General features: G+C 41.1%; 2 protein-coding genes and 1 long non-coding RNA gene across 3 annotated transcripts in view; 2 read left to right on the top strand and 1 right to left on the bottom strand.

The window, feature by feature from the left end:
- Positions 1-10,044, top strand: part of LOC113006407 (protein NLRC3-like) — a 33,565-nt gene extending 23,521 nt beyond the window's left edge. Inside the window, exons 10-14 of the mRNA XM_080289465.1 lie at positions 7,180-7,347; positions 7,587-7,760; positions 7,890-8,063; positions 8,425-8,471; positions 8,577-10,044. Of these exons, the coding sequence (XP_080145591.1) occupies positions 7,180-7,347; positions 7,587-7,760; positions 7,890-8,063; positions 8,425-8,471; positions 8,577-9,139 (1,126 nt within the window). The 3' untranslated portion in view covers positions 9,140-10,044. The remainder of the gene's footprint in view (positions 1-7,179; positions 7,348-7,586; positions 7,761-7,889; positions 8,064-8,424; positions 8,472-8,576) is intronic.
- On the top strand, positions 540-4,620 carry LOC113006405 (uncharacterized). The gene is made up of 7 exons (XM_026142359.2): positions 540-607; positions 826-939; positions 1,207-1,323; positions 1,619-1,729; positions 3,037-3,153; positions 3,614-3,662; positions 3,760-4,620. Exons 1-7 carry the CDS (start codon positions 540-542, stop codon positions 4,000-4,002), a joined length of 819 nt encoding a protein of 272 aa, XP_025998144.2. The 3' UTR covers positions 4,003-4,620.
- Positions 8,522-14,618, bottom strand: LOC145420332 (uncharacterized). Its single transcript, XR_013901631.1, has 2 exons — positions 14,244-14,618; positions 8,522-9,124 (listed from the first exon to the last, which is right to left on the bottom strand). It is a non-coding gene; the product is annotated as an uncharacterized LOC145420332 (long non-coding RNA).
- Positions 14,619-15,204: the final 586 nt, after the last annotated feature.

The raw sequence follows: 15,204 nt of genomic DNA on the forward strand, positions 1-15,204 counted from the left end.
TACAAAATCAAAGTTCAAGGTTTTATTTTTCTGAGGTATAAAAATCACAAAAAGGTTCCTGATAACCTTATTGCTCAGTGTGATTAAAACCCCACCGCCAAGATAAAACAACATGAAAGGAAATCAAATAAAACAGTTATTAGATGCACTAATTTTGATTTTACAAACACGATCAAACACGTGGTATTTTCTGTAAAGTGTTTCTTATCTTTGTTTGTTTTATGTTACGGTATCAAGATATACTGGTATTATGTTAACAAAGACCAGTTTACATTTTGAATATCAAAACGAATCCAAACTTTTTGTAATTGTTTGACAGCAGTCAGAACAAATGTGTCCTGTGATGTTGTGTGAAGGTTTGGGATCTGCTATGGATCAGTGCGGGGAACATGAGAGTCGAACCAAACTGCAGAGGTGAGATGACCAACCGCCCATGACACATCATCTTATCTCTAGTTAAGCACTCAAGTTAAATTATTATATATAATAGGAAGATCAAACACCACAAACGGGACTCGCCTGTACCCAGTTGTGTCTCCATGGAGAGCGATTGGTCCAAGGGCAAACATGTTAACTTCAAAGATGGACATCACCCTGCTGATCCAAGGTAAGAAGTCAAAGGAACTAAAACAGATTTGTTAGACAAAATGATTTCTTAACAATGTTGAAAGAAATATTGATTATTATTTATTTAATTATCTTAATATTTAGAAAAAAGTTTAGAAGAGCAAAAATTCAAAAGCGTTCAGAGTTTTCTTCATGTGATCACTGTTTCAGGTTATTAATGAGTTCTTATTCAGGATAAACGAGTCCTTGTGTTTGCAGGAGGAGCCTGCAGCAGAGACCACACTCGCCTGTATCCAGCAGCGTGTCCATGCAGAGTGAGTGGTCCAAGGGTCCACATGTCGACTTTAAACATGAACAGAGGTCTGACCTTGGGTAAGGACTGCAAACTGAAGGTGCAGCTTTTTACAGTTTCAGAGGGGCAGAAAATGGATGGATGGATGGCTGTTTTAGCACTGCATTTAGCAATACCATTTTCATCCACTTTATTTAACACGGTTTAAATTCTTTATAGCACGCTCCAACCATTTCATGGCTTTATGTTTTTTTAGCAGGAGGATTTACTTACTCATTCTAACTGTCATGTACTAAGACAAGTCACATAGGATGGTGTCTAACATAAATGCGTTCCTATATTTAAAGGAAGATCCTACAGCAGAGACCACACTCTTCTGTATTCAGCAGTGTGTCCATGAAGAGCGATCGGTCCAAGGGTCCACATGTCGACTTTAAACATGAACAGAGCCCTGATGATGCAAGGTAAGAGCGCAACAGGGTCGATTCAGGACTTATCTGAAACAGACATTACACATATTTTAGAATCAGGTTTTTATCAACATATAGATCAGGATGAATGTATTGATCAGTAAGAAGACTGAATAGGTTATGTTTTATTATTGCATTTGCAAATGCCAACTTGTTCCCACCACTTATAACATGTCCAGTCCCATTCGATTCTTTATACTTGCTGCAACTATCACAGCACTTTGTGTCTTTTGCCACTGGGTTCACCCAGTGTGCTTGCTAACTGAAATCTCTCCCCCTGTGATTGTAGGAAGGTCAGACAACAGCAGCGCTCTCCTGTATCTAGCAGTGTGTCCATGCAGAGCGAGCGGTCCAAGGGTCCACATGTTGACTTTAAACATGAACAGAAGTCTGACCAAGGGTAAGGACTCAAAGGTGCATGAGTTATCTGATACAGAGTACTGCACATATTTTAACTATCAATTTTATATCCTAATAAATCTATCAGACCATAAAGCGCCCCGGATTATAAGACGCACTGTCGATGAACAGGTCTGTTTTCATACATAATGCACACTGGATTATAAGACGCAATAAGGGAAACAAAACAGTCCAGTCAGAGTTGAGTAAGCCAGACTTTACTCAACTCATTCTTCTTGCTTTCTCCACTTCTGTACCCTTGATTCATTAATGTTGAATTCTCTCGCAGCTGCTCTATTCCCATGTTGTTGCAGTATATTAATGACTAACCTTGTATTGTGGATGGATTCTCTTAGTTGTTCTCCTCACTGAAGTTTGGTCCGTTTACACCGTCCTACGATGCGTTTGCATTTGCCCCTAACCATCGGGAATGCTCGCGTTAACTTTTATTGAGTAGAAAAAAGTTAGCATTCTTCCTTCAGCTTCACTGTTTAAGTTATGCTAACATAGCTGTGTCGCTAGCAATCACGTAGCACATCATTATATACTATACCGGCTAGTCCAACTTCAGTAACCCTACAAAAGTCACTGCTGTTTAGTTTTCTGTCTTCATTTCTGTCTGAAGTGATAGGAGAGCTGTGTGTTTAATTTTTTTTCAGAAATCTCTCAGTCAGAACATGCTATATCATGTTTAGGTGGAAACTAGCAAGCTAAGTTCCTGTTAACTTCTAACTCCGTTAAATTTAATAAATTCTGTTTTCATGGATGTCTGGATGTTAAACTTTATTGTTACACCTTTTAAAGCAGCAAATTTTGTTAAAGATGAAAGAATTTAGAGAGTTAGTTTTTAACTCTCAGTGATGGCGCAGTGTGCTTTTGACTTTGGAACCTGAAGCAGAGTTTGGACACAGATTACTGCGCAAGGCTCCTGACTACAGTAGCCGTAATGCTCCGATAATCGGAGCATCGACAAGCGGTGTGGCTTCGTAGCTTACCAAAGTTTCAAGGTCAGAAAGCACAACCAGAATTCATACATAAGGGGCACCAGATTATAAGGCACACTATTGATTTTTGAGAAAATTAAAGGATTTTAAGTGCGCCTTATAGTCCAAAAAATATGGAACAATACGGTATATTAAGTTTTAGCATTGCATTTTAAACATGCTGGTCTAATCAAGGATTTTAACATGGCTTATTATTTTTATTCATTTATGATTATCTCTAGCATGGTGCTTTGTATTATTCATATTTTATCACTGTGGTTCACACCATGTGCTGGGTAACTGAAATATCCTCCTGTGATTGTAGGAAGATCAGACAATGGCAGCAGCACTCTTCTGTATCCAGCAGTGTGTCCATGCAGAGTGAGCGGTCCAAGGGTCCACATGTTGACTTTAAACATGAACAGAGGCCTGATGATCTGGGGTAGGAGCTGAAAGTGTGCAGATGTATCTGAGAAAGTACCTTAATTTTTTTTAAGATTGGTGCAGCCATTACAGCAGGAGGATTAATATACTTGTACTAACTAATACTAATCTAGTTCATAAAGCATGTTATCTAACTGAAATATCTTTCTGTTTGTATCAGCATTATCTTTCTATTAGTCTAAAATCGAACGCATCGCTAATAAAGAGCTATGATGTAGATTTTTATTCTCACAGCTCTTTAGCAAAAGTAAAACTGCTCTCAACAAAATACAGCCGGCTTTATGTGGGATACTTTTCACTATCTATCAGACAAACAGTGAGGGGGTGGAAGGTTGGAGGAGTTATTTACGTTTTTACTGGACTGCACAGTCCTGTAAAAGCTTTATTTTGAACCTGTTATCCTTAAGCAACTCACATGATAACTAAAATAAACATAAATATTTTATGTGTCTCTCTAGAGTTCAGCATGCCCAGCAGAATCAAAAAGACCTCGACTCCATCTTCACTGTGTGTAAATGTTCACCCACTGCACTTATCGTCATCAGTGATAGGTATTCTGGTTGGAACAACCTTCAGGCTACATGCATTAATATTTCTGTTCCAGAAACTCGAGAAGAGCATCATCAGTTTTGTGAAGGATGAGCTGAAAAAATTTCAGAGGATTCTGAGCCCAGATGACTCAGTCGGATTGGAGAGTGAGAGAGAGGATGGTGAAGATGTGGAGGAGAGGAGGAGCAGCAGAGAATCATTTCTGAAAATCACACTTTACTTCTTGAGAAGAATGAAAGAGAAGGAGCTGGCCGACCATCTCCAGAGCAGTACGAGTATTTCAGTAATGTCGATGTGATGTCACTTACCTACTGCCTCGTACAGGGCATAGGCTTTGAACCTGTGGTGGTGACAATTCTGACATTTATCTTGGTGGTAAAGTTATCTCATGATCCTCATCTGCTGGGAAGGTCACTTGTTTCTGCTGTTATGTCAGCATCTGTTATAACATGTCCGTCAATAATGTCGCTAAGGCAAGGAAAGCGCTCATTCTCCTTGAAATGTTTAACCATCCAACCTGGAGAGCAGCACTACCCTTTTCTTCTGTGGATGCCTTAGGAAGCCTTAGTTTCCCAAAATGGTAAATGATCTTTTCTGTTGCCAGTGGAAGAGCAAGGAAGGTGATTCTTGGTGACTCCATGGGTCCTGGGAGTCAACTGGGTGCCTTACAGGTCCAATATTCTACTACTTACCTCACTATATACATATTTTTCAAGTTTCTGCCCCAAAGTGACAGAGTGACAGCGCAAAGTCGCCAATACACGATCGACACTCTGGTTTTTTAGATGCCTCTTTTTGTATTAACTTCACTTTCAAATCCAGCCACATTCTCAGCACAGTATTGGTATTTAAGATGGGTGATGGTATGTTTTGTCAGGCATTTTTGCTGTAATAAACGCCTTCTCTAACACCTCCAGCTCGACTGTGTTAGTGATTTTTAGTTACAGGCCTTAAAGTCATTATGTCAGTCTCACCTCGTTGTTGGGGGAAACAGCCAGAACAGTTCCCTGAATTAAATGATGCTCACCACTCACTCAGAAACACAGCCTCACAGTTTAACTGTGGCCGTCCCTTTGGCTAGTTATGTATCTACGAAGTGAAGGTGGAATGAACTCCCATTTTGAGATCGTGTCTCAAAATGCAGGCTTGAATGGTGTTAAACACACTAGAACAATATGTGTGCTACAAGGACAAGCTGCCTTTCAACCTGGTGCACGTACTTGTTTAAGCACATTGTGTTTACGGGATTTTCAGTAGCTGCATATTTCTTAAGCTACTTGGTGTTGAGCTTTTTGTGTTCGTGAGATTTAACAGGTTTTAATTTCTCTTTGTTTTTTATTCAGGAACTCATAATACTGTGTGTCAATATAAGCTGAAGTCTAGCCTAAAGACAAAATTCGAGTGTGTGTTTGAGGGGATCGCTAAAGCAGGAAACCCAACCCTTCTGAATCAGATCTACACAGAGCTCTACGTCACAGAGGGAGGGACTGCAGAGGCCAGTGATGAACATGAGGTCAGACAGATTGAAACAGCATCCAGGAAACCAGACAGACCAGAAGCAACAATCAGACAAGAAGACATCTTTAAAGCCTCACCTGTTAAAGACAAGCCAATCAGAACAGTGCTGACAAAGGGAGTGGCTGGCATTGGGAAAACAGTCCTAACACAGAAGTTCACTCTGGACTGGGCTGAAGACAAAGCCAACCAGGACATCCAGTTCATGTTTCCATTCACTTTCAGAGAGCTGAATGTGCTGAAAGAGAAAAAGTTCACCTTGGTGGAACTTGTTCATCACTTCTTTACTGAAACCAAAGAAGCAGGAATCTGGAGCTTTGAAGACTTCCAGGTTGTGTTCATCTTTGATGGTCTGGATGAGTGTCGACTTCCTCTGGACTTCCACAAAACTAAAATCATCACTGACCCTAGAAAGTCCACCTCAGTGGATGTGCTACTGACAAATCTCATCAGGGGAAAGCTGCTTCCTTCTGCTCGCCTCTGGATAACCACAAGACCTGCAGCAGCCAATCAGATTCTTTCCCAGTGTGTTCACAGGGTGACAGAGGTAAGAGGGTTCACTGACCCACAGAAGGAGGAGTACTTCAGAAAGAGATTCAAAGAAAAGGAGCAGGCCAACAGGATTATCTCCCACATCAAGAAATCACGAAGCCTCCACATCATGTGCCACATCCCAGTCTTCTGCTGGATCACTGCTACAGTTCTGGAAGATGTGCTGAAAACCAGAGAGGGAGGACAGCTGCCCAAGACCCTGACTGAGATGTACATCCACTTCCTGGTGGTTCAGGCCAAAATGAAGAAGGTCAAGTATGACGAGGGAACTGAAACAGATCAGCACTGGAGTCCAGAGAGCAGGAAGATGATCGAGTGTCTGGGAAAACTGGCTTTTGATCAGCTGCAGAAAGGAAACCTGATCTTCTATGAATCAGACCTGACAGAGTGTGGCATTGACATCAGGGCAGCCTCAGTGTACTCAGGAGTGTTCACACAGATCTTTAAAGAGGAGAGAGGACTGTACCAGAACAAGGTGTTCTGCTTTATCCATCTGAGTGTTCAGGAGTTTCTGGCTGCTCTTCATGTCCATCTTATATTTAGCAACTCTGGGGTCAACATGCTGGAAGATCAAATTGCTTCTAAGAAGCCTAAGGTCTTTAAAAACAAATGTAGTCTAAAACTCCTTCATCAGATTGCTGTGGACAAGGCCTTACAGAGTCCAAATGGACACCTGGACTTGTTCCTCCGCTTCCTCCTTGGGCTATCACTGCTGAACAGTCAGAATCTCTTAAGAGGACTCCAGAAAACAGTAGGTTCAGAGTGCAATCAGAAAACAGCCAAGTATATAAAGAAAAAGATCAGCGAAAATGAGGCTACTGAGCAAAACATCAATCTGTTCCACTGTCTGAATGAACTGAATGATTGTTCTCTAGTGGAGGAGATTCAACAGTTCCTGAGTTCAGGAAGTCTCTCTACAGATAAATTGTCTTCTGCTCAGTGGTCAGCTCTGGTCTTCATCTTACTGTCATCAGATGAAGATCTGGACATATTTGACTTGAAGAAATACTCTGCTTCAGAAGAAGCTCTTCTAAGGCTACTCCCAGTGGTCAAAGCCTCCAACAGAGCTCTGTAAGTGGATGAATCAGAATCAGAATACTTTATTGATCCCTGGGGGAAATTATTTTTTTGTTACAGTGCTCCATTATAAACCAACATAAACCAACATTAAGACAAGACAGACAATACGCTAACTAAGAACTAACTAAGAATAGCATAGTACTATATATATATATATATATATATACTCATTAATAAATTAATACTCATTAATAAATAGCTGGAAAAGAAACGTGTAGTTGTAGCAGTAACCAGTGTGTTAAGTTAAGTGGATGCATTGACATGATATATATAATATAATAATATAACTGAACACATTAAACATTTGTAATTACTATTTCCTGCTTAGGCTAGGTGGTTGTCACCTGTCAGGGGGAACCTGGAAAGATCTTTCCTCAATTCTCCAATTTTCTAGTCTGAAAGAGCTGGACCTGAGTAACAATGACCTACAAGATTCAGGAATGCTGCAGCTATCTGTGGGACTGAAGAGTGCACACTGTAAACTGGAGATTCTCAGGTTAGGAATCCATTGCAAAGTATTACACTTCAAATTTGGCAACAGTAATGTTTAAATTGTCAAATTAATTTCTATTAAATAGAATTGGGACATAATTTCTTAATTAATTTAGGGTGGTGGCATTTTTGTGTTTTTGTATTAACATTTGCAGTGATCTAGATTTGTCCAACCAGAAAGCTAATTCAGTAACACCGAATATGAAGTGTGTTTAAAACACATCTCCAACCTTAACTCTAAAGGATGGCTGTGTGCAAACTGTCGTGGAGAAGCAGTGAAGCCCTGTCCACAGTTCTCTGCTCTGAGTCCTGTAGCCTGAGAGAGCTGGATCTGAGTAACAATGACTTGCAGGATTCTGGCGTAAGAGGGTTGTTAGCTGGACTGGAGAGCCCACACTGTAAACTTGAAACTCTTAGGTAAGAAATCAGATGTTTACTTCTCTTTTTCTAAAGACTGTGTCCTGCAGATTCTTTTGTATATCCCGACCAATGTCTTAAACTTACCTATAACACTGTTTTAAATACAATTTCTTTTAATAATTTCAGCCTCTCAGGTTGTCTAATCAGATATGACGGCTGTGCTTCTCTGGCTGCAGCTCTGAGATCTAACCCCTCCCATCTTAGAAAGCTAGACCTAAGTTACAATCATCCAGGAGATTCAGGAGTGGGACTGCTGTCCACTGGACTGAAAAATCCACTCTGGAGACTGGGCATTCTGAAGTATGATTCATGAAGACACCGATGATTTTTGTAAAAAACTATAATAATTAAAAAAAAATACTTGCCATGGAGGCTCTTTGCCTTAAATACAAGCATGCATTTAAGCCATTGTGAAACTTGACAACATGTATTAAGTCTAATTTACACTATTTAGCCCTTCTCTACAATACTGTTATAGATTTAACACTGTCAGTGAAGCTGGGAAAAAAGTTAGCATTTTCAGTTTCAGTTTTGAGAGCATGTGTGGTTGATTGGTTGGTGGCTGCTAATAGTCCTACATTAGCTTATATTTTAGAGCATGTCTTCCACTTTTCATAATGAAAGACAACATATCAGTTAACTGGGTTGTTTTTTTCCCCAGGGTGGAAAACTGTGGAGAGCAAAGGTTAAAACCCGGTCTGAGAAAATGTAAGCATGTACTTTGTTAATAGGAATTTATGATATTTTGAAACCTTGTATTTGAATATTCTTTATGTCCTTTATTTTAAAGCTGTGTCTTCTTTCTTCTGGCAGACGCCTGTGAACTTACACTGGACAGAAACACAGCACACAGAAAGCTGAAACTTTCTGAAAACGACAGAAAAGTAATGCTGGTAGGAGAGAAGGAGCAGACTTATCCCAATCACCCAGACAGATTTGACCGTAGGGAGCAGCTCTTGTGCAGTAATCGTCTGACTGGTCGCTGTTACTGGGAGGTGGAGTGGAGAGGAGAAGTTGACATAGCCGTAAGTTACAGAGGAATAAAACGGAAAGGAAACAGTGAAGACTGCAAGTTTGGAATGAATGATCAGTCGTGGTGTCTGCGATGCTCTGATGGTGGCTTCTCCGTCTGCCATGATAACAAAATCAGATCAGTCCCTCCCTCTTCGGTCTCTAACAGAGTAGCAGTGTATGTGGATTATCCTGCTGGCAGTCTGTCCTTCTACAGAGTCTCCTCTGACAAAATGATCCAAATCCACACCTTCGAAACCACATTCACTGAACCTCTGTATGCTGGGTTCGGTTTTGTGTTTGGGTTGGGCGTTGAGTCTTTGATGCTGTCAATTGACTCCTCTGTGTCTCTGTGTTCAGTATAGGACAAATAATTGCATACATCAGTCTGCATCTGAGTAACATCCACAATGAAAATATGATATGGGATTTCAGAACAAGTTCTAGCAAGATTTCTGGATAAGCAAACAACACATTACATTTCCTTTCTGCTTTAATATACAGTAAGAGATGTGATCTGAAAGTTTTTATATATTGCTAGTTTGGCTCTGAGGATTACTGCTCTTTTTGGCCAACTGCCTTCTAGAATGCAGTAAAACATACTACATGGATTATCAAACTTTAATGGCAGTTTTTCAACTCCTAACTTAAAGTATAGAATATGGCAACTGATTCTAAAGAACATAATAATCTGCTTCCATACATCCATTGTTTGTCCTACTAGGATTAGAATAAGATTGCATTTTTGCCATGTTTTCAGTACTAGAAAATATTATCTTTCAAATGAAGTCTCTTAAATGCATTTATAGTTCTTCCTTTAGCAGATCTTATTAGGGTGTAGGTCAAGATTACATAAAAAAGGGTAGATGTGAACCAAACCCTTCCCCTACCCTTAAATCCTAAAACCAGTCAATGGCAACTGCATACATGTAAAGACAATGCATTTCCTTACGTTCATCAAGTTCATTTTCTTAGTAGTCCTTACCCTTGAAAATATTTCTTCTTCTGTCAAAGGTTATTATCCATTTAAACTTGGCTAAAAGTTTTAAAATGAACACAGGTTGCATTTGAAAGTGCGTACCACTTCAGGACAAAAAAGAAAAAAGAAAGCTTCCCCATATTTTCACTGTTCTGTTCTTCAGTCACCAACATCATTTTCATTTTCTGCAATATTTTTACTCTGAATTTTTTTAAAAGAAAGTTTTTATTATTTCTGCTTTAATTTGCCAAGATGTGAAACACGGCAACATGTACAATAAATGACCGTATAACCTGACTTGTGAGATGTCATGTATTAATGTTTTTCACTGATCACCGATCAGCAGTGATCAGTGAGATGCTTGACTACAAGATAAACAGCCACAAGGAGCAGTACCTTCCATGGCGAAGGAGACTAGAGGCCAAGGTCAAAGTAGCATGGAAGGAAGTTAGCCAATGATCGGAGCTGCAGGAAGGGGCAATCAAAAAGGTGCCTAAGAAGTAGAGCAAGCTCTTATATATATTATATTCCTTCAGCTTGAAGGATAGACCACCAGCAGCGATGAGAGGTTTTTTTTTAAATTACATACACTATCAGTCAAAAGTTTTAGAATACCCCAATTTTTCCAGTTATTTATTGCAAGTCAAGTTGTTCACGTCCAATGAATAGTTCAAATGGTACAAAGGTAAGTGGTGAACTGCCAGAGGGTAGAAAAAGGTTACCCAAAAGTGAAAAATTATTTACATTTCAGAACTAAACAAAAAGGCCTTTTTCAGAGAACACAACATGGGTTAACAATTTAAAGCTGCTCTGCAGCAATGGAAGTTGATCAAGACTTGAAAGCTGGAGCTACTAAATCCTACAGGTGTTCCAACTTTTCTGGATTACATACCACCCCCTCTGTCTGCATAAAAGCAGTGCTGGAACACACTGTGGTGCCATACCCTTGTGAGCATCAGTTGAACAGTATTGTACTGCAGAAAGTAGTGTGTTGCTACAAAAATGGGGAGGAAAAAGCAATTAACAATGGAAGACAGACAGGCCATCATAGCACTTAAAAATAGCTCTATAAAATAGGTGTAGGTCTCTCCTACAGAGAAATTGCAAAGAAAGTCCAGGTGTCAGTGAGTACAGTTTCCTTCACCATCAAAAGGCACTCAGAAACTGGGGCAAACTCTGACAGGAAGAGGTCTGGCATACCCAAAACCACAACTGAATCACAGGACAAGTTACTGAAAGTTAACAGCTTGCGTGATAGGCGGCTCGCAGGACAACAGCTTCAAGCACAGTTTAATAGTGGTCATAGTAAGCAACTCTCAGTTTCAACTGTTAAGAGAAGACTTCGAGCTGCAGGTTTGACAGGAAAGCCATTGCTAAAACATCAGAATAAGACAAAGAGGCCTGCCTGGGCCGTGAAACACCACCACTGGACTACTGGAGACTGGAAGAAGGTATCATGGACTGATGAATCCAAATTTGAAATCTTTGGTTCATGCAGGATCTTTGCAGGATCAAGATTATGACCCAAAACATAAGTCCAAGCTATGCCAGGATACCCCAGGAAAAAAAGAGCAAGATGGTAACCTTGAAAACATGGAGTGGCCAGCACAGTCTCCAGACTTAAACCCCATCAAGCTGGTTTGGGATGAACTGGACAGAAGAGTGAAAGCAAAGCAACCTACAAGTGCCACTGTCTGTCGACATTACAGGAATCCAGGCCTATACAATAAAGGGTGCCAACTGCGCGGAAAGCAGACACAGTTCAGGAGCCATTGGTGGCAACGAAGCAGTTCTGAAGGCCGACTGCGGAGGCAGCGGCAGTGATGAGACAGTCCAGGGTGCTGGCCGTGAGTAAAGCAGCGGCAGGTGAAGTCCAGATGCCCACCGCTTGGGAAACGGGGGTGGCAACATAGTTAAGGAGGCTGCGAATGACAGCAAAGATGCTCAGCCAATGGCCTGGAAAGTGGCCGTCAACAGTGTAGTGCTGGACGTGGACGAGCAGGCCGTGCAGGCCGTGGATGAGCAGGACCAGAAGGCACAAGACCAGATGGCGGCGTAGCAGCCATAGGCAGTTGGATGGCTGGCATCATGGCTGTTGCAGATGGTGGATCTGATGGTTGAGTAGTTGGTGGAGCTGATGGCTGGACAGACTCTCCAGAGTCCTCAGCAGAGGCAAACGACAGCTGGGCAGACTCCCCAGAGTCAGCTGGGTAGACACTGCAGAGAGTCGCCAGCAGATGGCGTCAAAACATTGGACAGCTGGATGAACTCTTCAGAGCCGCCAGCGGGCACAGATGGCTGGCGCGGCTCTCCAGAGGCCCCAGCTGGAACAGATGCAGGACCAGCAGGTGCAGACTTCTGGCTGACCAGACAGCTGAGCAGGTGTCTGAGCAGATGACTGGGCTAATAACTGACCTAGCGACTGAACTAGTGACAGAAGTAGAGGGTGTAATGGTGGATGAAGTGTAGGGCTGCTCAATTAATCGAATTTTAATCACGATTACGATCTGGGCTTTCAACGATCATTAAAAATGACTGAGCCGATTATTAGCCCCTCCCTAATTTATCCGCGACACCTTAAAGGCCGTCCGTGAAAATATTGTCGGGCATAAACCGGTCCGTGGCGCAAAAAAGGTTGGAGACCGCTGATTAAGAGGACCCGAGGGAAGCTCGGAAAGCTAAGCAGAAGTTATTTGGAGAGGAGAGTGACTGCCGTTGGTTGAAAAGAGTTTAAAAAAAAAAACTTCAGTGGTGTTGCACACTATTTTATATTATTTTTTAAAGTCATTGTTAACCCTTTAAAGCCGGTCAGAGCAGCACGCTCCGTTTTGCGTAACTATTTTTAAATCCCTGTAGAACCTGAACCTTGTAAGCTAGCGCAATAATTTGTTTTGCATATGAAACCGGAGGAGTTGTACTTACATCTGATGCCATCAGCTTGTCCTCGGTCACGGTTTTGTTCCACATATAGCTTTGCAAAAATTGCATAAAAAGCGCTTGCAGGAACAAAAACATAATATTCCAGAAACACGCTTTGCCGATCCATCAGCTGTTCGTAACACTTCCCACAGTGAAATGATGCACATGCTGTTTTCTTTGCAAATTTGCATCATAGGATTGTTTTTTGTTTTTCCTGCAGTATATAAAAATTGCTGTATCTCCAAAATAAAACTATGAAGACACTCAAAATAAATTTCCTGTTGTTGTAAACTATTTTTTGCAACTTAAAGTTTTGAGGGATAAACCTCTTAAATTTCTCCAAGTAGAAATATATGTAAACAAAACAAAAGCGATTTTCAATTTTTTTTGTAGTTTATTGCACTTTTTTGCAATTTATGTAATTACTATGGACTTAATGCATACATATTATTAAAATATGGGCTATAACAGTTGTATTGATGTATAGCAACTTGAAATGCTCCCACAAATGGCACTACAACATGTAAAAAAAATAATATAAGCTCTGGCGGACTTGGTTCTATAGTAGGTCTTAAAGGGTTAAATAAATATCGTCAAATAATCGTGATCTCAATTTCAGTGAAAATAATCGTGATTATCATTTTTGCCATAATCGAGCAGCCCTAATGAAGTGGTGGATTAGCAGGCGGCTTTACTTGTTCTCCTAAGAAAACAAAGGAAACGGCCGGAATGGGTGCAGGCACCTGCTGGACACCAGCTGCTCCCACCCGAGGAGCAGGTACTGGTGCAGAGGTGGGCTGTTTCCTGGTTGGCCTCACCCTGGGGACCTGTATGGGTGCCGGGGCAAACTGGGCACCAGTCACTGCCACCCGAGGGGTGGTTATGGGTGCAGGAGGTAACTGGTTAATGGCCACCCTCACCCTGGGAGCCGGAACAGGCACTGGCAATGGCTGCGCAGCTGCTGTCCCCAGCTGGTACAGGTGTAGAGACTAGCAGAGCCTCAGCTGGCCTGGAAACCGGAGCAGGAACCAACCGGGCCCTGGGCCCCCTCACTCGAGAAACTGATACAGGTGCAGGGGATGTCTGGACCGCAGTCACCCTGAGAACAGGGGGCACAGAGAGGCAGAGGAACAGTCTCTGAAAAAACAGTGTCAGCAAAAATAGATTTAAGCCCTTTGCCACCTTGACGAACAGTTTTTACAGTCTTTGTGGTTGGGTGGACAAAATATGACTTGAACGAACCTGACTTGACAGAACCTGAAGTTCTGAAGAGGAACAGTGCTGAAGAGGAACAACCCTAGGTTTCTGTTTAGCCCTGTTATATGTCTGTTATATGAAGCACTATGGTCTTGGAGGAATGTTGTCTTCACTGTGTATTGTACCACTACAGTACACAATCTATTTTTTCAACAGATTACAGATATAGGTTATCAAGTACTTCTGATTTGAGGGTCTCTTTTTCAGAGGAGCTATAGTATCTGGAGTCGTGCTGTGTGCAGATCAACAATGAATCACATATCGATTGTGGGAGAGAGTGCAGCGTGCAGCGTTTAAAGCGTGGAAGTACTGACCTTACTTTGAGTTTGATTCCATAAAAAGTGACAAAAACATTAGCGTCCATCGTGAGTGGGAAGAAAACTTCTTTTTACAGCGAAAAAAACCCCTAAACTTCCAAGCAAGCACCGAGTGCGCAACGACGTAATGGGAAACTCACAGAGAAAGTCGCGGATTCTTCAACTGACCGCGGCACACCTGCACCAGGGTAAACCTCCGCCTACCCCACTCCTGCTTTACAGGTGAAAATAGAGCAACAGGACCGCTGAGTCTTTGACTTTATTTATTTTCTGCTGTGTTTTACTTGCATCTATTTGAAAGAGTGAGTGTAAACACAAAAAATATTTTATTTTATGTGCTGGAATGTGTAGAAAATAGGTTTAAATGTTAAACTAGTTTCTTCAAGTCAGAGAATGTTGCATATAATTAAATTTTTGCTTGATGCATAAAGTTAAAAGATTAAAACTAATAAAACAAGTTAAAAAAATAGACTTTTCCATTTGATTACATTTTGTATGATAGATTATGTAGAAAAAGTAGAATTGGGCTGAAAGATCTATCGCTTTATCACCTCTTCAGGTTGTAAATCGTGTTTTTAAAAAGTAACTAAGTGACTAAGTAATTAATTACTCTTGAAAATAAGTAATCAGTAAAGTAACGGGATTACTTTTTTGGGGAAGTAATCAGTAATTAGTTACTGATTACTTTTTTCAAGTAACTTGACCAACACTGTTTGAGATTGATCACCGTTGTGGAAGTTCACCACCAGTCCTTTGGTTTCCCCAGCACCGATCTGGAGGCACTTCCACAAACTCCTGGGTCAGCTCTCTTTACTTTATCAGCTCCAGTGTGATTGGAGAACTGCTGCAGTGTGTTTTGCTCATGATTTTGTAGGTAGGAATTTGTCTTTATAGGTTTCTGTTCACCTGTAGTTGTGTGTTTGTGTCGGCCAAACTGACTGCACTGGTCAAACTGTGT

The sequence above is a fragment of the Astatotilapia calliptera genome, chromosome 15, assembly GCF_964374335.1.
Source record: "Astatotilapia calliptera chromosome 15, fAstCal68.1, whole genome shotgun sequence".
NCBI lineage: Eukaryota > Metazoa > Chordata > Actinopteri > Cichliformes > Cichlidae > Astatotilapia > Astatotilapia calliptera.

What these genes read in the sequence shown, in the direction of transcription:
- LOC113006405 (XM_026142359.2), top strand. Translation starts at nt 540, where the DNA reads ATGGAGAGCGATTGGTCCAAGGGCAAACATGTTAACTTCAAAGATGGA. An exon ending in GAACAGAGGTCTGACCTTGG is followed by an intron (nt 940 to 1,206) that starts GTAAGGACTGCA and finishes CTATATTTAAAG; the next exon opens with GAAGATCCTACAGCAGAGAC. An exon ending in CAGAGGCCTGATGATCTGGG is followed by an intron (nt 3,154 to 3,613) that starts GTAGGAGCTGAA and finishes GTGTCTCTCTAG; the next exon opens with AGTTCAGCATGCCCAGCAGA.